General features: G+C 41.0%; 1 protein-coding gene and 1 long non-coding RNA gene across 2 annotated transcripts; one reads left to right on the forward strand and one right to left on the reverse strand.

The window, feature by feature from the left end:
* LOC109837553 (AT-rich interactive domain-containing protein 2) lies at window positions 3628-21852 on the reverse strand. The gene is made up of 2 exons (XM_020405853.1): window positions 20693-21852; window positions 3628-5094 (listed from the first exon to the last, which is right to left on the reverse strand). Exons 1-2 carry the CDS (start codon window positions 21512-21514, stop codon window positions 4198-4200), a joined length of 1719 nt encoding a protein of 572 aa, XP_020261442.1. The 5' UTR covers window positions 21515-21852; the 3' UTR covers window positions 3628-4197.
* LOC109836066 lies at window positions 22577-23269 on the forward strand. Its single transcript, XR_002245816.1, has 3 exons — window positions 22577-22733; window positions 23093-23176; window positions 23239-23269. It is a non-coding gene; the product is annotated as an uncharacterized LOC109836066 (long non-coding RNA).

Below are 23909 nucleotides of genomic sequence, written 5' to 3' on the forward strand. Positions count from 1 at the left end.
GGTTGTGTATAAGGCTGAGAAGTGCCGACTCCATCAACTTGAGAAGTGCCGGCTCCATCAGCATGAGAAGTGTCTGCTCCATCATCACGTGTCCTACGTTGTTGCGTGTACGCTTGCCCAAATGATCGTGACTTGTCCTCACGGCCTGCAAACTCGTCGATGTGAGTCCTACGAAACACCTGGGCTATTCTCTTCTTGATCCTGCCGAGGAGCCCTAACATCGTCGTCGGATCCTGAAACTCAGGCATGTGCGCATCAATATCAGCTTCAATATCATCAAAAGCTACGACCTGCAAGTTAAACAATATATACACAATTTATTAGGTATCTATGTATAAAATTGCGAGTTAAACAATATATACACAATTTAGTTTAGAAACTTATGTAATCTCTCTCGTTCATCCCAATAGGGATGTAACTGTCTGTCGGTAGGCGTAGCACGTACCCAGCTGATGGCTGTGGGTCACGCGTGATCCATCTACGCGTGATATCCTAATACCAGCGCATACACGTGGTATAGTCAACAGCCGTGTCTCTCTCATTCTGTATGAAATCCCACATGTGCGTCCACCGGTCTATGTAGTCCTCACGGAGTACGGTCCAGTCGGTCCGATGCGATGTAGGTCGCCGCCTACGATCGATCACCTCAACAGGATCCAGCACATGCTGAGAAAGCAGAAATTGGCGTAGCATATGGTCGGGGACATGCATCTCCACGATCTCCCAACAGATCAATGGAACTCTGGCTCTCCACAAATCGGGACTATCCCGATAGATAGGTGTAAGAGTATGCATTTCGAAATCTGGCAGTGAATAGGGTCTCTACTTGAACTGAAATAAGATAAAATATTTTTCAGTATCAACAACAAAACTATAATATTCATACGAATCAAGTTCTATATTTACATGTTCATGTTGGAGGACATCAAGCTCATTTCTATAAAACTCACGATGTCGCGTCGTATATTTGTATTCAGCGAACCGCACGTTATACCTATTTGGCATAAAGAATATATGAGTACAAATTCAAAATGAATAAAACATTGCATACAATTATACATGTATGCCAAAGGAAATTGGCCCTGTAGGTTGCGGAGCACAACCAAAGTAGGACGTCCAATGTAAATGCGTTCCCAAGACCAAATTTGGATCAACGTGCAACATCCCTTGAACTCTTTATTCTGCATCAAGGATACTCTACCCAGTTCTCTATACAAGTATGTTAACACCGTACTACCCCACGATAGTGTACTGCATACACCCAGATCCTCTAGGAGTGGAAGCCATCGTGCATGTACAAGGGTCTTGCTCGCATCAGGAAATAGCGTCAACTCTATCATATGCAATATGTACGCACGAGCATGATAATGAAGCATCTCAATGGAGGCATATGCTGGTATATCTCTCTGAAATCCCTGAAATGCCTGAAGTGCCCGCCTACTCTTACACCCGAGCTTGAATTTAGCTTCCAAGGACATTTCACATTCCCGTCGTGGTGTCCACCGTTATCTTCGTCTTCGCCATCTTCACGATAAAAACAAACCACATTATAGCTTGTTGTGTTATTTTTTTATTGGCCTAAACTTGACATTTTTTGCAATGCATACAAGCGAAGCGCATGGGTCAATTTTCCTTACTTTCAAATAGACCCCCTTTCATGAATGAGAAGTCCTCGCCTTGTGTATGATCAACAATATTAGTGCCGATAGAAATATTTTCCATCATGGAGTTATCAATCCATTCTTCTCCTTGAAGTTCATCGGGTGGCGGATCCTCTAACACGACGTACTCATTATTAGTGTAACATCCGTCAATGTGTTGGTTGTCCCCTTCATCGCGATCTATCAACGTCATGCTATTAATTTGTAAGCCGTCCTCTTCATCACCATCCTCGGATTCAACACTTGCATTATCATCTTGATGGGCCGTGTTAGTATCGAAAGCATTTGACATGCCCACAAACGAAGGACCGCTCATGTATTGTGACCGTGTCCAACCTTCATCCTGTTGCGGAGATAAAAAGCCGACGGAGTCAACTTCAAGGCCCTCCAACATGCGGGAATACATTCCGTCGTGATTACCGATTTGCCCAAATTGCTCTAATATTTTTCACTAAACAATTCCACTGAACACTTCTCGTCGTGTAAGACTCTAATGAGACCCATATCATAGTCACTTGATATTTGAATGCCGCTTGTTCTATTCCCCCCAACGGGATAATTGCAAATAACATTGAGTTGATACTCACGTGAGTTGGTTAATACAAGTTTGTGTAATTCATTAACCAATTCATCGAAAGTACACGACTTTGATATAAACAATGGCTTCGTCACACCTCCTTCATAAACGGGCATATTATTTTGGAGATAGTTAATCTTCCCATCATATGAATAAAGAACTAGGACTCGATCGTTCATCATTACCTCTGAGGAGTAAAAAATTCAATATTAATATTAGAAACTCATAATTTTACATAGTGAATCTCTTAGACCGATACTAGAAATTTTAACCAAAATGTTAACCAAGATATGGAGAAATTTTAGCCTAATTTTAATATTAGAAATTTTAACCAAATGTCAAGCCTTAATATTAACTTCACGGTTACAAATTTTGATATTTTCCTCTCTAACCTCATACACAATATTGTTTAATTTTTCTTCGCAAAATGCCCAAAATATTTCCAAATTTATTTAAAAGCTAATTTCTTACAAGTAATCACCAAGATATTGAGAGAATATATATAAAATTAAAATAGATTTTTTTAAAATTTACCTTAATTTTTTAACGATGCCCTAATTCCGATGATCTCCGACGACGACAGCGGCGATGATGGCCGGCGGTGGGGGCGGCGTCGGTGAGGGGAGGTGAGGGGTCGGGTGAGGATGGACGGAGCTAGGGTTTTGGGGGAGAGAGAGAGAGAGGGTCGGGTGAGGTTAGGGTTTTGGGAGAGAGAGAATGTCGGGTTTCAGGGGAATGGGAAAAGGGAAAGGAAGCTGCGTTGGGTTTTTATAGGAGCGCAACTCCACTCCACGGGACTTCAAGTCCCGTGGAGTTACAGGGTAGATTTTCTAGAGAAAATGGACTCTCTGAAAAAATCGACCCTGTAACTCCGCGGGACTTAAAGTCCCGTGGAGTGTCCCATGGAGTTACAGGGTTGATTTTTCCAGAGAGTCGATTTTCTCTGGAAAATCTACACTGTTACTCCACGGGACTTCAAGTCCCGTGAGTTTTTAAAAATTCAAATCTTCACGAGACTTGAAGTCCCGTGAAGTTTGAACGTTCAAAAAGCTTCACGGGACTTGTAGTCTCATGAAGTTTAGCAGCTTAACAATTTGGCTGCTAAACTTCACGGGACTTAAAGTCCCGTGAAGTTTCGGAAGTTTTTTTTCAAAAACTGACCTGGTTTCAGCGCTGAGCCTGAAACCAGGTCGGTTTTTATAATTAAATGCAAAATAGGGCGTTTTTGGGGATTAAAAATCCAAAAAGGACTATTTACAAAATTTGTCCAAAAAAACAGTATCAAATGCTCAACGGGAAACCTGTGTTTGCATTTATCCCGCTGTCAACTACTTTCAGAGAACTGGCATCATTTTTCTCATTTAAGGACTATATAAAAACAGAGACACAACATCCCCAAGCACTTTCTATTGAACCATGTGAAGCATTAAAAATCAAAACTAAGTTCTGCTTTCTGGTTATGTCCCTTTGCTCTTACACAAAAAATGCAAGTGATAGAAACACGACAAGATGGGATTACAAAATTTCCTGCTCCTCCCTTGAATAGCAAAATTGATGACTCCATCACTATCACAGTGGGAAATTACATGAACAGATATGACAACAACAAGCAACAAGAAAAAAATTCACAAGTGCAGTGATCCAAAAGCCTTTTGACGATTTTGCATTCTTAACTCTCATTTCAAGATGACGAAAATAGACTTCATGATCCATCCACTAGGTACTATAGAGATATCATAGCCCACGTACGCATTTGCAACAAAAGAGAGAGAATTCAAGATGGACCTTTGATCATTCTGCCACTGTATATTAAAAACTCTATCTAGGCCTCGTGTTCCCAAGCTTTCTTGCGTTCTAGTCATCTATATCCAAGACAAAAATGTGACACTTTCATGAGGCTGCTGCCGCAACTGCGCATAGAAAGACTTCACGGTGTACAAAAAGAAGCTTCCCTGAATTCTAGTCATCATCTATAACCACACACTGCTTATTCTGAACACAAAAATTAGACTTTGGAGGACGAACCTTGATGGCTTCCTGCCCAAAAGGAACACTTAAGAAACCAAACTCTGCCTCCTCATCATCGCTATCAATGTCTTCTGGGGTCATTCTGTTCTGGTAACTTCTTCGAGCGAGAACAAACACATTGTAATAATAGCTAACGAGCTTTTTCCTTCCCTTTAAAGGAAAAGCCAAACGCAGCTCATCCCATAATTGTTCAGAATGTCGGTTCAGACTCACTACAGTCTTGAACTTTTCTGCTTCTTCTTCTGTCCATGAGAGTGAAATTTCCTCACCCATGTGATCAAACCTCCAACTATTGAAAGCAGAACCGAGCTCGCGTTTCAACTGGACCCTTTTCTCTGCTACATGAAATCTTACACACTCTATGGAGCCAGGTCGTTCACATTTAAAGCAATCTTTCCGGCCTTTTCCAATAGAATCCTGTTTAAAAAGAGAACTTGTTTGGCCTTCTGGTGGCCAGATAGGTGTACCCAGCCATTTAAGGTCATCAGAGGTATAGGAAGCTGAACAAGACTTGTCAATCGAAGGTGGCACCTTTGCTTCCCGGTCCTCATCCGCCACCTTCTTCTTATGTTTCTCTTTTTTACCTTTCACTGAACTTTCGGGTTTAGGCAAGCGATCCATGAAATCATCCAATTGAGACAAAACATCGGAATCATCCAATTCGGATGATGAGATAGAATTTCTCAGCTTTTTTTTGCTTGTACCAGTCTCCACCCCCAGTGAGTTTGTAGCATGCTGCCTCGAGCTGTATCTACGTCCCTCAGAAGCCAGTGTGGCAGAATCAATATTATTGTCTTCATAGATGGAAGGATGCATCTTTGGCCCTTTCTGCAAAACCAAATTCTGTAAATTATTTTTCCTACTCCAGCATCGATATAAAAGAAACTAGGAAGCGTGCATTCTTGAAGGGAAAAAATTGACAAAATATATCTTACAGAAACCATCAATCTTCTTTATATAGACTTCTCCCATATTATCAAAGGATCCTGCCACTGCACCAAAATTCCATAGCAGTGGTAAGGGTTGAGATCCTTGGAGGAAGTAGTGGTGAGGGTTCAGGATTATAAATTCTATACTCTAACATGCCTCTGCAGTTTGAGCGCTCTTTTATAGGCTAAAGCCTAGACTCATGGAGCAACATTTTTCATTCAATCTTCTTTAGGACGAGTCCGATCAGAGCAGGAAAGCAGACAAAGAATTTCCTGATTGACAGCTGTGTCAGACGATAGTTCACTCAGAGCTGTGGAAGGTTCTAAGCGGTAGACAGGTGGGGACTCAATAGGTGAAAAAGAAGCATACGAAACTTATGCCCAGTAAGTTGAATGCCATATGAATAGTCCCTGCCAATTCACCAAAACGCCGAAGCTGTGGGGACGATTGAGCGTTATAATTTTATACTAAACACATATATCAGTTATCCTCCCATTTGATACTCAAAAAAGGCAAGCCTTGCAATTAAGGATTTTTTGGATATTAGTCCCTCAAATCATTGAAAATGCTATTAAATTCCACATCCCTTATATCTTGCTATTGCTTCCCTCAATTAAAGAGATTAATTTGAAACAACTTATAAGAATTGGCGGACCTAATAGCATTTTCAATGATTTGAGGAATTATTTTTGTAATTTATAAGAATTAGGGGAACCTAATAGCAATTTCAATGATTTGAAAGACTGATTCCAAAATATTAAACTCGTCAAAAAAATGTCAAAATATTAAAAGATATAAGGAACTAGTTATCACCAAGAATGTCCCAAAAACTGGAGGTAAGTAATTTGTTGGATATTTCACTAATTTCCGAGTTAACCACAAGAAAGCGGTTAACATTGTTATCTAGTGTATATCCAATAAATGCAGCATCAATAGTTTTGAGGCCAATCTTCCTTTTCGTTAGTTCAGGTATTTCAACCTTAGCCAAGCTTCTGTAGACTTCGAAATAGTCAATTCTCAGAGTTTACCCTTTTCAAGGACTAATATTACATATCAGAGAAAGCCTAATAGTAATTCAATTTGAACCACAAATTTATGGCCTAACATGGGTTCCTCAAGCTTGGTTCAAGAAAATCATATGGTGATGACAAAATGCATTTCACATAGCAAGCACAACCACAAGCGCTTACAAGTTAGTAGGACCTTTTTAATTAGTATAATGGTCCCCATTACATGACATGAATAATAGCTTTAACATACTGTGATTTAGAACTTCCTACATCAGTAAGTTGTCAGTTCAGATAACTGAGAAAACAAAATATTTGTGGGACCACAAAAAATTTCACTCTGTTCTATAAATTGAAGAACTCTAAAGTGCATTCAGAGGGAACGTATTCATTGCAACAATAAGTAAAACATATAATTGAAGTTGAAATCTTGTCAATGTGGCAATTTTAAATTAACCAAAAAATATACCACTAAAAAATCTCGGGGAGTGTCCAAACAACCATATAGTTAAGTTGAAGGGAAAAATGCTTCTAGCCCCATTGCAAAAACTTTTTTTGAAAAACAAGCCTCCCCCCCCCCCGCCCCCCCCCCCCGCCCCCCCCCCCCCCCGCGTCCCCCCCCCCCCTCCACACCCCCCCCCCCCCCCCCACCGCCCCTCCCCCCCCCCCCCCCCCCGCCCCCGGCCCCCCCCGCCTCCCCCCGCCCCCCCCCCCCCCCCCCTCCCCCACCCCCCCCCCCCACTATGTTGAAACTTTTCTCTTGCCTTCACCCGGTCCGTGACATAGAAAACCCACATGATTTTTTTAGAAAACCCTCAAATATCCTTGTCTTCAACCATTGATTCTTTTTCTCACCTCTGAACCCACAAAACCATGAACTCATTGTGCCCTTAATCTCCACCTCTCGTTGCTCGCATGCCACCTTCATCTCCTCCCTCTGCCACCTCCCTTCGCCTCCCCTCCGCCCCCCCTAAGTGGCAGGGCGGCTGGGGTGAAGGGAGGTGGCTGGGGTGGAGTATATGTTGGCGGTGAAGCAGCAAACGGTAAAATTTTACTAAAGGTAACAATTCACAACTAATGGCGTAAAACTTTAAAACAAGTTAACCGTTAAAGTTACAATAAATAGCTAAATGTGACAAAATTCGACATAAAAGGAAAAAAACAAATCTACCATAACTGTTGATGAAGTTACAATATCAAAGGTACGCTAACTACAAGCCAATGCCTTACTAGTGTTGTTAAATCAATTCTATCAATTATGGTCCTCTTAAACTCAAATCTATGGTTAAGAGTTAAAAAGAAAAGAGAGTTCTAACTAAAGATATTATGATGAAAAAAGACACTCATAAATAAAGGAGATCTTAGAAGAAGGGCTGAAAAGTCTTAACTTTTTTAAGAGTAAGCTAAAGTATCACATCATCTTCACAGTTGCTAAAAACAAAGCTTTTCATATATACATCTTCCTGTTTAGTAGACATGCCAATAACCTGGATTAGTGTTGCAGTGAAACCTGTTTAGCTTATACTTCTCTCACCTTATTGTTTCTAGTTTGTTACATTCAGCTTGAGTTACTCGTTCTATGACATAACATATAGAACCATATGGAGCTACACAGTGAAATAATGGAATCTTGGCTGCTAAATTTCACTATATGATACCTAAGTACCCTAGAAAAGAGAACTAGAACTGCATAAATTGGGCTGACATTCTACAACAAACTCTTCAGCACCTAAATACCCAAAAGTTCTGCGCTATAACACATGTTAGCCCAACAAAAAGACTATCTCATGTAATATTTCTATCAAGCCATGCTAGACGTTACATTTGTTGCAAATAAATTACACAGACTTCCGACAAAAGACCATCAAATCATCTTAGAAAGGGTACTTAAATACTTAAGATTATCTTTTATATACATTAGATATTTTGATATTAATGGGCATTGTGATGCCCCACTAATAGTCCCACATTGGGAAATTGATGGAGTTTAAGAGGGTCTAAATGATAGGTCTTGAGAGTCAAATGCAACATTAACTAGTCAATTTTTGTGAATTGTGCCAAACCACGTGCTGCACTCAGTAAGTCTCCAAGTCCTACAACATGCCAACATGCTTGCGAATTCGGGGCGTGACAAATGGTATCAGCGTAGTTAGCCAGCCGAAAATGTGGAATAACGTGCTATATGAGACTAAGTGTTACACTGTGGGAATACGGTAGACACAACCTCTAGAACCCGTCAAAGCCATCTCTAGAGCACAAATCGCCTAACACTGATACTGAGATGTGCTATAACTTTATGCTGAAACGAGGACATCGTGTATTAAAAGTGGTGATTACGATGTTATAGTAATAGTCCCACATTGGAAAATCGATAGAGTATAAGAAAGTTTAAATGATGGGTCTTGAGAGTCAAGTGCAACATTGACTACTTGGTCAACTGAGGCAAACCACTTGTTGCACTTAGTAGGTCCTAGGATTTACATTGTGTCAATAAGTTTGCGGATCTGGGGTATGACAACATAATAATGCAAATTGGATAATATATTCCAAGACATCAAACATACATTTGAATTCATACTTAATACTTGGTGGAGTCATCTCATAGAAATCTAATAAGCTAACTGTTTTTACAAGAAGCACGGTGAAATTTTGAATCACTAACCCTTGGACACTATACAATGATAAATTGTATGGTTTAGAGATTATTACATGACATCTCTATATAAGGATAAATTGTATGGCTTGTAGATTATTACGAGACATCTCTCTCCAGTAATCTCCTCCATGCCTCTCTCTTTGATGTCTATGTCGTGCTACAGTCTAAAAAATTACCCATCAATCGTCATCGAAGTGATTACCACCTCAACAGAAGTTACTACTGAGCGCCACACTATCCCTGCCAAAAGTGCTAATCATGAACCTACATATGTCACTTTAAAACTAGCCCCAAAATATTAAGCATGTAAAGCTATCCCTTCATGCCAAATTAATAAGGCTCTCTTTCAAGAACTCTAAGTATAATGAAATGATATATGATCTTCGTATTCTAATATTAAGATTCATCATCTACAATCACCGACTAGAGCATTTATATGCTTCAATCGGGACCCTACTCTGGCTTTTAACATTTTCTTTGTGGGTGTTGATTGTCTGATAATCGAAATCGCTGGCCTGCCAAACCATTCCCAAGTGCGCTAACTTCCCTTACACGCCCATCTTGTCCGCATATATACAAAACACCTCAACATCCTCATCAACCTATCTAGATTTTTTTTTTTGCTTATATTTTGTCATATGGACCTCATATGTACATGACAATCATCTTTACATTTCTTGTATTAAGAAATCTATTTAGGTGTATTTAGACTTTGACATAGAGTCTTGTCAGGATATGATCATATAGCTCAAGCCTGACCACCACAAAGAGGTCCAAGGCTCGATACCTCCCTCTTCCCCCTCTCCAATTGACATTTATGTGGCACTTCAGTCCAAAAAAATCACCCACAAAATTTATTCATTAGAGTGATTTAACACCTCAGCAAAAGTTACTGCCAAGCGCTACACTGCCCTGCAAAAGTAGGGAGATTGATAGAGCTGGTCAATCACGAACCTTCATGTGCCACTTTATAGCTGGCCCCGTAACGTGAAGCATGACAAACAATTCCTTTCTGCCATATAAATAAGGCTCTCTACCAAGAAACTCTAGGTATAATGGGATGAGGTATGGTCTTCGTATTCTAAGAGTATGATTCATCATCTACAATCACTAACTTGAGCATTAAATGGGCTCTAATCCTGACCTTACTTTGACTACTACCTTTTATTTTGGTGAATGCAAGCTATCCGATCATTGGACCAAGGGTTGCACAACCTTCCCAAGAGTTGACTATCCTATGGATCATCTCATTCCTAAATATATAAACACCTCGACATCCTCATTAACCTATCCAGATTTTTGTTGCTTGTATTTCACAATGTGGACCTGATAGGTACATGACAGCCATCTTTACATTTCTTGTATTAAGAAGTCTAGTCAGGAGCATAATTCAATGTACACCAATGGCGGTAGAGTGAAATGTACATAATTATCAAATGGTGGTTTCATAGATGCAAAGGCTCATCTCACTTTGCAATGATGAGTAGATTAATTTGTATGACTATTTATAGACAAATATATTTTAGAAATAATTCCAGCTATGGGCAAGTTACTAAGGACTTTCTGAGAGACAAATTTATGGTGATTTACTCCCATTAGCACTTGGATATGAACCCTACGCCTTGGAAGAGATCCTCTCATTTTAGCACATTGATTCACTGCTTACTATTGACATCACCCACAGCCACCCTACGCCTAAAACTCTCCTCTCTTGCTCCTAGACCCCTCCTGCTCATGACATCTATAGTTTGAATGTTGATGGCTCTTGTATTGGTGATTCCATTGATGTTGGTGGTATCATTAGATACAAAGAGGGAGATATGCTTTGAGCTTTTGTTGGTCCTGCAGATAAAGGATCTAGTCTGACAGATAAAATGCATGCTATTTCCATCGGGGTGGATGATGTGGTGGCTGAGAACTACGCCAATATTATCGCGTGGTCTGACTCAAAGTCTCTTGTCCAATCTATTGGTAAACCTTCCCCCTTTCAACAACTTTCTAAGATATGCAAAATGAATTCTTTACTGCAGCATCATTACATTGGAGTCTCACATTGCTTCAGAGAGAGTAATTTTGTTGCTGATGGCCTCTCCAAGTTAGGACATCATCTTCAGAAGCTAAAGTTCTCTTATCATATTGTAGAGTTGCCTGGTGCTATTAATAAGCTTGTTAGACTTGATGATATGAGTCATATGTACCTCAGACCCACCCCTCCCAAAAAAAATTATTTGATGTTTTCCTTGAACTAGTATGTCAGTTCAGTCTTGCTTGCCAACAAAGGGGTTTGTCATTTGAAGTGGTATTTTGGCTACCTTGCTTATGCATGTTTCATGCTCCTCAAGGAAGCTTTCTATATATATGATCTACTATCTTTTTTAAAATAATAACAATAACAATGGTGAGAACCCCATATTAGGTAATCGAGAATTTACTAAGAAACATTCAAAGGATAGAAAAAAGATAAATATATGTGACTATTAAAGAATATTCACTTTGAATCACTTATGGAACATCACTCAACAAAGTGTATCTTCCTAAAGTGAAGGGACCTATAGAAATATCGATCTTCTAAGTTGAGTCTAAAAATCTTAAAGAAATTGAATAGAAGAGAGAGTTCTCCTTTCTCTTGCTTTCCTTTGAAGATCCAATTACATAAGGAAGGTACTGAGGTTGCGACAATAGAAATGCTATATTTCTAGCTCCTTTATGAGTTAATTCATTGAATGCGTCACTTTTAATACAACTCCTATTTGACCTAATAGCATGAATCATTCCATCCATTATCCTCGATAAAGAAGCTTAGTTGAAGACTTCAGGTCATAACATCTTAGATGACAAAAATGATGCTGAAGCCAAAATTCAAAACCATACTCGATAAAAAAGATTAAGAATTGTTTGGCTAACAAAAGTATTATAAATAAGAAGTAGATCAAAGAACTACAAAAATTATGAGGTAGGAAGGAGCTATAAGTAACACTTTTTTGTTTCATAAAGTTTTGGACGTAGCAGAAATATTACTTCTTCTTCATTCACTTTTTTGTTTGGATGGCAAACATAAATGTTACTAGGTTGAGAGAAAGAGGATTATTTGAGTTTATTTGGATTCAAAATATCTACGTAAACTATTTTTGCTCCTCAAGTGATGTAGATTTCAGCTAGGTCTGAAATACTTCTGAGCCTTAAGGGGCAGAAAATATTTAAGTAGAGATGCCACAGAGACCATGCCATCCTTTAGAGAAGTACCAAAAGTAAGTTTTCCAGAGAAACAAACATGTTTTTTGTTTGAAACTAGTTGAAATAACCTCTACTTCATCTACTTCATAGCCACTTCCGTGCAAACAAAATATAGTATTCTCAATAGAAGCAACTTCTAACTTCCTATAAATACACTTAGTTTTATCATACCTCTTATTGTATATCCACTCATCCATCGTAACATTCTCATTTCTATTCCAGTTCTTTTTTGCACATCTTAGTTCTTTAATTGTCTTATTGAGGGGTTTTTATTTGATTTGTGGATTTATTAGAGAGAGAGAGAGGAGATGAGGGGAGAAAATTTGCTTTGATTCTTGTTTATCTCATTTTTTTAGGAGAATAAATTATAGTAGCAGATTAGTCGGGCTTTTAGGGGAAAAGGATGACATGTCAATGGCACAATTGGTGTATTTTGTTAGGGCCCGCTTGATTACTAGCGTTATGGTTTCAGATCTTTAAGAGCTATTTCTCATGTGAATATCACAGGAATCCGCAAATTTAATGCATAAAGCATTGTGGATCTTATAACTATCCTAGAACATTTCCTTCAATTAGGGAGGTATTCTATACTCACATAGGACTCCAAAAACACTTCACCACTTCAACTATCTTGATTTGATTTGATGAACCACATTGTGTTCAATGTCACCATCTTGACAAATAATTGATCCTAATAATGAAAATGATTACTCCTAAGTACTTTTAGACCATCATCATTATTTAATGTCTGCTCATTTTTATATAGTTTTACTAAATTCCATGTATTCTATTTTTTATTAATTCCAATTTTTTTACCTATAATATTTTTCCTAGTCTTATCAACCATCAACATATAACATACAATACGAGACTCGTATTGACTATGCCTAATAATTTCATTGATAAATGCAAGAAGATAAGGTCTAAAATGAATCTCTGATGTAAACCTTCTCTAGGCAATTGTATACATTGTACTGAAAAAGAGAGAGTTTAAGAATTAATCACTTTCCTCTGTCAGCATCAATCTTCTCATTTGAGACGATTAGTTCAATCAAGCAATGTGAATAGCAAGGATATCATTACTGACACATGGTCCATAGCCTAAGTTGCATGGGTATGGCCGTGCGCATGGGGGTATAAGTATTAGTACAAGTACGTGGGACAACAAATTTGTAAAAGGTAGGATAAGAGGACACAACTATAAATATGTATGTTATGAATAGAAATTTTGAGAGAGAAAATGAATCTGTCGTGTTTTTTCCTCATTGACATATAAGGTGTTACATCTTACATCCAAGCCCCTATCTTTCTACAAATTGCATATCTTAACACTCCCCCTCAAGATGGGCAAAAGATATCCATCAAGCCCATCTTGTCACATAACCTAGCTAGATCTAACACTCCCCCTCAAGATGGGCAAAAGATATCCATCAAGCCCATCTTGTCACATAACCTAGCTAGATCTATTGAGCTAAGTCCTTTGGTGAGGCAAGATATCCATCAAGCCCATCTTGTCACATAACCTAGCTAGATCTATTGAGCTAAGTCCTTTGGTGAGGCAGTCAGCTACTTGATCTCTAGTAGTTACATGACTTAGCTCCAATAGTCCAGCATTCAGCTTTTCTTTTATGAAGAACCTATCAATCTCCACGTGCTTGGTTCTGTCATGCTGCATCGGATTGTTGGCAATACTGATTGCGGACTTGTTGTCGCACCACAACTTCATTTGAGCCCCTTGGTCCACCTTGAGCTCTTCCAATAGAGTCTTCAGCCATAACATCTCGGCAACTCCTAAGACTATGACCCTATACTCTGTTTTTGCCGTAGATCTCGCAACAACAAACTGCTTCTTGCTCTTTCAAAAGACCAAGTTACCCCCTATAAATATGCAGTAGCCCGATGCGGACTTCCTGTCATCGGCACAACTAGCCCAATCAGAGTCACAATAGCCCTCAATGTTCAAGTGTCCATTCTGCCTAAATATCAATCCCTTCTCAAATGCACTCTTCAAGTACCTCAAGATCTGATACACCGCATCCATATAGCCCTTCCTAGGGTCATGCATGTAGCGGCTCACCACGCTCACTGCAAATGTAATATCGGGACGCGTATGACTCAGATAGATCAATCTACCTACCCATCTCTGGTACCTCTCTCGATCGACCTGTTCTCCTGCCTCTGCACTCATCTTGGACTTCTGATCAATTGGAGAGACAGCAGGCTTGCACCCCAACATCCATGTTTCTGTGAGCAAGTCTAGGACATACTTCCTTTGAGATAGGACAATCCCCTCTGCTCCATGAGCCACCTCAATCCCAAGGAAATATCCAAGCTGTCCTAGATCCTTTACCTCGAACTCCTTCCCCAACTTTGCCTTTAGCTATGCAATTTCCCCTTCATCATCCCCAGTAATGATCATGTCATCTACGTACACAGCAAACATGGTAATGTGGCCACCCTGTTGCCGATAGAACACCGTGTGGTCGGCATTGATCTGCTTGTAGCCTAGGCACACCATGACCTTCCTGAACCTATCAAACCATGCCCGAGGAGACTGTTTCAGCCCATACAACGACTTCTTGAGCCTGCACACCTTACTAACCGTCTGGTTTGTGCCAAAACCCGGTGAGACCTCCATATACACCTCCTCCAACAAATCACCGTGAAGCAAAGCGTTCTTCACATCAAGTTGGTGTAATTTCCACCCACCATTCGTTGCTAGGGAAATCAGTGTCCTTACTATGCTCATCTTTGCCACGGGTGCAAAGATCTCATCATAGCCAATACCATAGGTCTGACTGTACCCCTTTACCACCAACCGAGCCTTGTAACGCTCAATCAGACCCTCTGGATTCTGTTTCACTGTCAAGACCCACTTGCATCCGACAGCCTTCTTACCTGGTGGTAGTAACACAAGCTCCCAAGTATTGTTTTTGTCGAGGGCACCGAGCTCTTCTAGCATGGCTGCCTTCCACTTCGGATCTCCCTTAGCAACCTGCCAACACTTAGGGATAGAGACAGTGTCTAATGATGCAATGAATGCTCCATGTACAGGTGATATGTGTGAGTAAGAGACAAACTGGGCAATATCATGTGAGAAACCATATCGGTCAGGAGAGAAACCATATCGGTCAGGAAGGGGGGAGGAGTAGAGAGAGGAATCATATCACCTGTGTATTCTGAGTCTGAGGTGGATGGTGTAGGTGTCTTAAGAGTCGGAGAAGGTAAGGACAAGGGACTTGGCACTAGTAGCACTGGTGGCACGACTCCCTCAATCTGCTTGTTTCTCCTCACATACACCTCACAGTATCTCGACTCCCCCTAAGTCAGAGTTGTACCACCTTCGAGCTCATTCCTCTCAGCTTCCGGCTCAACCCTAGGCGATTCCTCCTTTTCCGGCTCAACCACAGCCGAAATCTTAAATGGGCAAGGAATACCACCCACACTCATCATCCTCCTCTCACCATCACTACTACTCCCCCCCTCTCGCCTCGTACCTTCTGTATCGGGCGAGTCTCCAAAGGGTGATGTAACCTCTGAGTAGTATGGTTCGAATTCGCGAAACGTAACATCCATACTTACAAATAGTCTCCTCTCCACAGGACTCCAGCACACATACCCCTTTTGAGTAGCTGCGTACCTCACAAAGATACACTTCACAGCCCTCGGATCTAGTTTTCCCACATTTGGTCTGTTATCCTGCACGAAGCACACACACCCAAAGTTTTTGAGAGGAAGAATATCTCCATTCTTACCTTTCAACATCTCAATCGGAGATTTCCAGTCTAACACTCGTGATGGCATCCGGTTGATCAAATAGGCGGTTGTCAAAATTGCTTGCCCCCACAAGTACTTTGGGACTTTCATCGAAATCATCATACTCCTAGTCACCTCAAGGAGATGTCTGTTCTTTCTCTCTGCTATCCCATTCTGCTCTGGTGTGTATGTACATGTGGTTTGATGTTGTATCCCCTGAGATGACAAGTACTCCCCAAACGCCCTGTTGGTGTACTCTGTCCCATTGTCAGATCTCAATACTTTCACAACTGCATCGTATTGAGTCTAAACTCCTTTATAGAAGTCCTTGAAGCAAGCAAACACATCACTTTTGTTTTTCATCAAATAAAACCACGTCACACGAGAAAAACAATCAATAAAAGAGACAAAGTATCTAAATCCATTCACAGCAGTTGTGGGACAAGGCCCCCATACATCAGAGTGAATCAAATCAAAAACATTACAACTCCTACTACCAGAACTAACATAAGAGCTCCTGGTGTGCTTTCCCAACTCACACGCATCACACACGAGTTTTTCCTAATTAGCCTTTTCAAACAAAGGCGGATACAACCTTACTCAAAATCGGAAAAGAAGGATGACCCAAACGTCTATGATGGAGCAGCAGCAAGTCCTCCACACTCCTCCCAACTCCTCCAACTTCCTCCACAATAGATGAGAGAGCCAAGTCCATACCCTCTCTATCTAGGTACCACAAGCCACTATGTCATGTGTCAGTCCCAAGTTGCCTGCTTGTCCCCTTCTCTTGGAAGATCACCTTGGGAATATCAAACAAAACGACACATTTTAGTTGTGATATAATGGCACTTATGGATAAGAGATTTACAGGAAAAGGAACATGCAAGACATTAGACAAAATCAAAGTGCTGGTACATTTCACTGTGCCCTTACCAACCACGGGTTGGGCTGTACCGTCAGCTGTCTGAATGCTCTCTGGTACTGCTAGGTGAGTATAGGAAGAAAACTCCCTAGCAACACCAGTCACATGACGAGATGCACCAGAATTGACTATCCAATCTGGTGATCTAATGGTGGATATAGAGGCAAGAGCAAGTGTATCACAAGTACCTGTGGCTGAGTGAGCAAAGGAAGCAAAGTTACCCCTGGATGAAGACGAGGTGGACGCATCATCTACCCCACTCTTCCCCTCACATGATGCTTTCTGCTTCCTCTTCAATGCCTCCAAAAACTCATGATCATCTTCGGTAAAGACCACAATTTCCTCACTCTCTCCCTCTGCTACTATCAGATGTGCTTGATAACCTCCTCTTCCACCTCTCCTACCACCTCTGCCTCGACCACGACCCCCAGCATGCACCCTTCCACCGGTATCTCACTCCTTTGGTAGCTTAGGACAAGCTTGCTTCAGGTGACCTACCTCACCACAATTGTAGCACTGTCGGGTCTCGCCCTTGTACCCTGTGTTACCTGAGTTGGAGACTGCAAGTGCTGACTTCACCCTTGAAGCTGCCCCAGCCTGTAGCCTGATCCGGCTCTCCTCCTGTATCATGGCTGAGAGTCTGAGACCGCTTCCTCAAGTAAGGGAATCCTCGTCTGAGCCAGTAGCATAGCAACCCTCTGCTCAAACACCGGGGCCAGACCCTGGAGGAACACCATAACCATGTCCTCCATCTCAATCTCAGAACACACAGGGTCAGTGCAGCATTGTCGTCGGACCCTGAAGTGGTCCTGATCCAGCCATAAGCGATCCAGTTCTATAGCATACTCCTGTACAGTCCTCTCCCCCAGTACCAACGCCAAGATCTCCCTCTTGATCTGATACACTCGCAGGTTGTTCCCAGCACCATCGTATGTCCTCCTCAGCTTCTCCCAGACATCCTGCACCTTCGCTATGCCATCCACTGTGGACGCAATAGGCGAAGTCAGTGAGCTCAGGAGCCAGATATATACCTGCATGTGAGTCGACTTCCACTCAGCTCTCTCGGGTGCATTCTGACCCGACTCCTCTCCAGTCAAGTACCCCTCTAGACCCTTCCCTTCCAGTGTACCGACGCGACCAGCTTAGATAAGTGGTTGGACCCTCGAGTTTCATATCGATCGGTGGCAACTCAACCTTCTGCTTCGGCTTGCTCCCACTCGCTGACATCTTGAATGCTCGCATCAGAACCACGACATCATCCGGACTCAGCTTTGACATCACCTCGGCTAGCGGATTCGTGCTGCCACTCCCCTCCTCCTTCTCGGTCGTCATCGATCTAAGTCTAGATCCACATCACCTCTAACGTCTTCCTCTTCCTTCTAACCCGATGTTGATCTTATCTCATCAAGATTCGAGTCCAAAATACTACAGAACTCAATCAACAACACGATAAAAAAAACTTGCAGCAGCTCTCGACCCTCTCGTTACCAAACAAGGGCTTCAGTCTCTCTCTCCATAGCTCCGGCAGCAATGGCCTTCACCATCATCGAAGCTCAAATCCCCAGAATGCTCTTGAAGCCGGTATCGCGGGCGGAGGCCGACAATCTCTGCCCCCTAATTTCTAGGGTTTTAAGAATCTCAAATTCTTTCAAATTAAAACCCTAACCTGGTGGTGGAGAAACGGTGGTGGCCGGAGGGACTCGGAGAGCGCTGAAGAGTCGCCGGAGACGAGGACTCGGAGATGAGGACTCCAGAGGGAACTGATGGAGGCGGTGGAGAAGCGGTGGTGGCCGGAGGGACTGATCGCGATCTCGAGCGTGGAGGGCGGAGACCGCCGGATCTAGGGCATCCTCAGGTGGCGGCGACTCTGATACCAAATAGAAATTTTGAGAGAGAAAATGAATCTGTCGTGTTTTTTCTTCATTGACCTCTTGGGCCTATATAAGGTGTTACATCTTACATCCAAGCCCCTATCTTTCTACAAATTGCATATCTCAACATTATGTATATTATATGTATTAAAATTAATAACTTACATAAAATCAATATTGTGTTTTCACTTATATAAGAGCAATACATTAGAACTAGATGCAAATGTAGAATATGCATCCAAGAAGTGTACGGTGAGTGTTTTAAATTAAAACATGTGGTATATAACTGAGTATATGCTTGAATAAATGTAGGCATATATTCAAGAAGTGTCTAAGAAGTTTGGGTATAGGTACGGGTACATGTCGAATCAGGTATGGCTTCCAAGTAGAGGTACCTAGGTAACATAGGCTACAACCAATATGTGAGATGTGAAGAGACCTCAACTAGTTGCAAGCAACTGAGTTGTGGATAAAGATATGTTCTATTTTTTCACTTCTGCATCTTATGTTGCATACCCAATATAGCAGAAATTATAACCAACGTAATAGTTGCAAATGTAACACAAGCAAATCTCTCACATTATCCTTCTCTGATTTCAACATCTTGGGGTTCTCCTTCTTGGTGAAAATTATCACCATCCATCATTCTAAAGCCCCAAGATAATTAAAGACCACAATTTCACAAACGGGCCAACATTCAATTGTGTCCAATTGATGGCAAGACCGAAGCCCAGCCTTTTTATCCATGATTGATTCATACGCACCTGGTTCTCAAACGATAAAGACAAGTTCAAACAAGTCGAACGCCGAGCATCACCTGAATTGGTCGGGTCTCTTCTTTATGCTATATCTCGTTGTAGAAAAGTGTCGTGATCTAATTGAAGAAATGTGTGTTTTCGCAAATGAAATACAGATTTGGAGACATTAAGGCAATAAAAGACACTTTGTAGCTTGCAAAGAATCACGAGGAGTTCACGAAAGATAGAAAAAGGGGGAGAGAGCATGGAGGTTTATCAGGTTATTGGGTTAATGAGTTATCAGATCTAGGAGACTTTTGTTGCACACTAGCAAAGTATCACAAACAATTCTCTCATTTATCCTAAATAGAAGTAAACTCTAACATCCTATGAGTCCCCTTATTTCTTATCCTATATCTTAAAGTATATACAATTGACAGTTATAACATTCTCCCTTTTGTCATACTCACTTTTTCACATGTTTCTTAATTCTCAACATATGGATCAATAAAGCATTGTGGCTTTATAACTGTCCCCCGGAATCTTTAATTATATGGGAACTCTATAATCACATAGGACTATAGAAACACTTCTCCAATTTAGCTATCTTCTTTATTCAATGAACCACTTCATTGTCAATCGCACCATATTGACGAATAAGTACTTTTTAACCGTCAATATGTACTATAAGCTCTTTTGTCACAATCTTACTAAATTCCATGTACAATATTTTTATTCCACTAATTCCGAATCTTTTAGACCCAAAGAGGTTCTTCACCTTTCTACTTAAGACATAAGTCATATCCTAGTCTTATTAGCCAATGTTATGTCATCAGCAAATAATGTACAACACGAGACTATATAATTAATGCAAAAAGATAAAGAGTTTAAAGTTGATCTTTCATCCATGCAATTGCATACGGTGGAAAAAAGAACTAGTACAGAAATTAATCGCTCTCCTCCTCCATCATTAATCCTTCTAGTTTGAGATGATTGGCTCCATCAAGCATTGTGAATAGTGACAACTGAGGAGACATATTTTATCCTCAAGAGGTGAAGAACAATGTCAAGAGACATCAACTAGTTACAAGCAACCAAAGTGTCATGGATAAAGATAAGCATTATTTATTGTTTCTGCAACTTATGCTGCATATCTAATATATCTAGAATCCTAAATGACATGAGAGTGACGAATGTAACGCAAGTAATCTTTCCCATTATCATGCTAATGAGATACCACCATTAAAAGAGCACTAAAGAGCTATTTAAATTTGAAAACAATACTCCAACAACCAAGAAACTGAAGAAATTACCTGCATTTTTGGCGTATCTTCTTCCGTCTTCCTTATAATCTTAAGAAACATCGCCTTCCTAGCTGAAAGCACTAGCGAATAAAGCTCTCCATTGTTCCCCTTCTCCTTTCCCCCATCAAACGGCGGCAAGACTTTCCCGATGGTCTCATCCTTGGGATTCTTGGCCACTTTCAGCACCCAATCTAGCATCAAACCTAATGCATCCCTCTTCCTCTTCTTAGAAGAACCTGACTGCCTTTTCGCCACCTCCGGCTCCACGATCACAACATCATCACCTTTTCCGTCATTATCTAGTTTTGATTCCCTCCCTCCCTCTCTCACCGGAGTCAAAAACTGGTTCTTTTTCGACCCCGCGACCGGAGACTTCCCCTCTTCCTCCTTCAACTTTTCGGCCTTCAACGTCTTCGGATTCTCCTTCTTGGCCAAAATTATCTCCATCCATCGTTCAAAAGCCCCCAAATACTTAAAGAACAACAATTTCACGGACGGCCCCACATCCGAATCCAGTCCAACCGCCGCCGAGACAGAGGCCCAGTCCTTTTTGACAGTTACCGACTCATACCCACCCCGTTCTCGGACAACGAAGAACAGCTCGAACAAGTTGATGGCTTTTCCATCGCCCAGCATCGCCGGAACGGGTCGGGTCTCTTTCTTATGTTGGATCTCGTCGTAGAACAGGCTCAGGATCCGATTAAAGAACGACCTGTGTTTTCGCGGTCTGAGATCGGATTCGGGGAGATCGAGACAGTAGCCGATGCTCTGGAGCTTGCGGAGGATCAAGAGGAGTTCGCGAGAGGTTGAAGAAGGGGAGAGAGAGCCCATGGAAGGTTACAGGGTTAGCGGGTTAGCGGCTTATCGGATCTTGGAGGGGTCTAGGGCAGGATTGGGGCGGAGGTGGCGGAGCTATCGCCCGCTGAATCCGCCCATGAGCCCGCGCTTTTCTTTTTTTGGGGGGGTTTGGGGGGGAAATAAATGGCGAAACAGGAGTTATTACAAGATACAAGGATTTGAGATTTTCTTTTTTGTACTTTGGAGGAGTTGAAGATTGCAAAATGGGAGAGATGAAAGGGGCCTAGGTTTTGTTTCCCCTTTATTTAATTTTAAATCCCTCTTCTTTGATGGGATGCTCTTTGGAGTTTTGGGAAGTGGAGGAGGTGGAGGGGAAGGGGTATGATAGAATTTGTTGTTTTTCTTTTCCCAAAATGTTGATATAAAGCACAAAACCCTAGGTGGGTGAAAAGTATATAGGATGAGATTTGTTATTTTTTTAGATGTAGGGGTTGTTTGGTTCATTTCCTAGAATAAAAGAAAAAGAAATAGATAAGAATATCATTAAAATTTGTCTTTCATCCATTTCCTTAAAAAAAATCATGAAATGGGTTTCATTAAAATTGTGTCACATCTTCCAATAAGATGATGGCATATCATCTCATCTCTTCTATTTTCTTACTTTTAAGAGATAAATCAAACAAAAGAAAAGAGCCTATTATAGGAAATAGATTGGGGAAAATGTTTTAAGGCCCCCCAAAAAAAAATCGGATGTGACCCAGCCCCCCATACTTTTTCCCTTATGTTTCAGCCCTTTCACATTCTCCCAGAAATTTTTTTTCCGAAATTACCCTTCCCCTCTTCTTCTTCTTCTTCTTCTCCTCTGCCTCCTCTCCCCTCTCTTCTTCTTCTTCTTCTCCTCCTCTTCTTCTTCTCCAGACCCTTTTATTTAAACAAAAGAGGCAGTGTTTACTAAACCATCCCTGTAGTCTCTTTTAACCCCATCCTCTGCTACTAATGAATCACAAGAGGCCACAATTTTTGAGATCCGCTAGCTACTAAAGATTCTCTCTCTCTCTCTCTCTCTCTCTCTCTCTGATGGCGGAGGTGGCGCCTCGCGAGAGCGATGGAATCCCAGGCGAGCCCTCGGACGCCGTGGTGTTTGTCGGGATCTCTCTCGTTCTCGGAATCGCTTCAAGGCACGTGCTTCGGGGGGCTAGAGTTCCGTACACCGTCGCTCTTCTCATCATCGGCATTGTCATGGGATCTCTAGGTTAATTATTCTCTCTCTGTGTTTTTTGGATGTTAATTTGAGTACAACAGTAGTTTCTCTGTAATTAACTTGAGTTCCTTTGATTAAGTTGATATGGCAGTTTTATATTTTTGATGATTGATGTTTGGTTGTTAAGGCTTTTTTTGCCTTAATTATGTGATTTGTGAATTGACTTAAGGTTTCCACCCCTTGTGAATTGCCTTAAGTAAACTGACGCCTGATGGCTTTTCAGGCTTTAATGATGATGATTATTATTTCTTTTCATTAGAAATAGAGTTAAATTGAGTGTTTTGATGTTGAATTATGTCAACGTATTGAGGATTTGATGTGGATCTGTTCTTTATCTTGATTTCTTGCAGATGAGATTTCTTGCACACAAGGTGTTTGATATAATGCATTGGTGAGAACAAATGGTTTTATTAGAGAGAATGACTCAATCTCAGGTGTGTGTTATAATTTGATGGAATTAAACAAGATTTGAGACTGATGAAAAAAATCTATGCAGGTGAAAACCCAGAGATGATTAGTTGTTCAGAATAATAGTTTTGACTCCAAGTGACAGCTTCACCTATGTCGGAGTTTGAGCGTGCGAATATCAATTAATGGGCAAGACATCTTGCTCATTTTGAAGTTCTGCATAAGCTAATATTCTTATGATTTTCTCTGTAATATTCACACATCCATTTTTTTGGTACTCAAGATGGGCTTGATCGATGGGATAGCCAACTGACAGCTGTTGTGGATGGCAAATTAAAAGCATCCTAACATCACCAATACTTTCTTCTATTTTTCTTCTTTTCTAGTTGGAATATCATGTACAAGCCTGTTGATTGTCTTTTCTGTCTCAACCTTTAACATGGCAAGAAGAATGAGCTGATCTAGGGGCTAGCAGGGTGCCACACGTGGCTGGAGGTGATTCGATGAGATTGATGCTAAATTGCTAATGTTTAACAATTTTCCTATTTTGATTTATTGCTTGGAATTGCTAGCTGTTTGACTACTTTTTCTTTATCTAAACAGACGAAGAACAAAGTGATCCTTGGGTTAGTAAAGCATTAATCACAGCTGGAGGTGACTCAGTATTCTAATATATCCATCATATATTGCTATTTCTTTTTAACATGGTTGAGCGAATGCATGAATTCTATCAAATCGATTGGAAGGAACTTGGTAGTT

The sequence above is a fragment of the Asparagus officinalis genome, chromosome 4 (assembly GCF_001876935.1).
Source record: "Asparagus officinalis chromosome 4, Aspof.V1, whole genome shotgun sequence".
Classification (NCBI taxonomy): Eukaryota; Viridiplantae; Streptophyta; class Magnoliopsida; order Asparagales; family Asparagaceae; genus Asparagus; species Asparagus officinalis.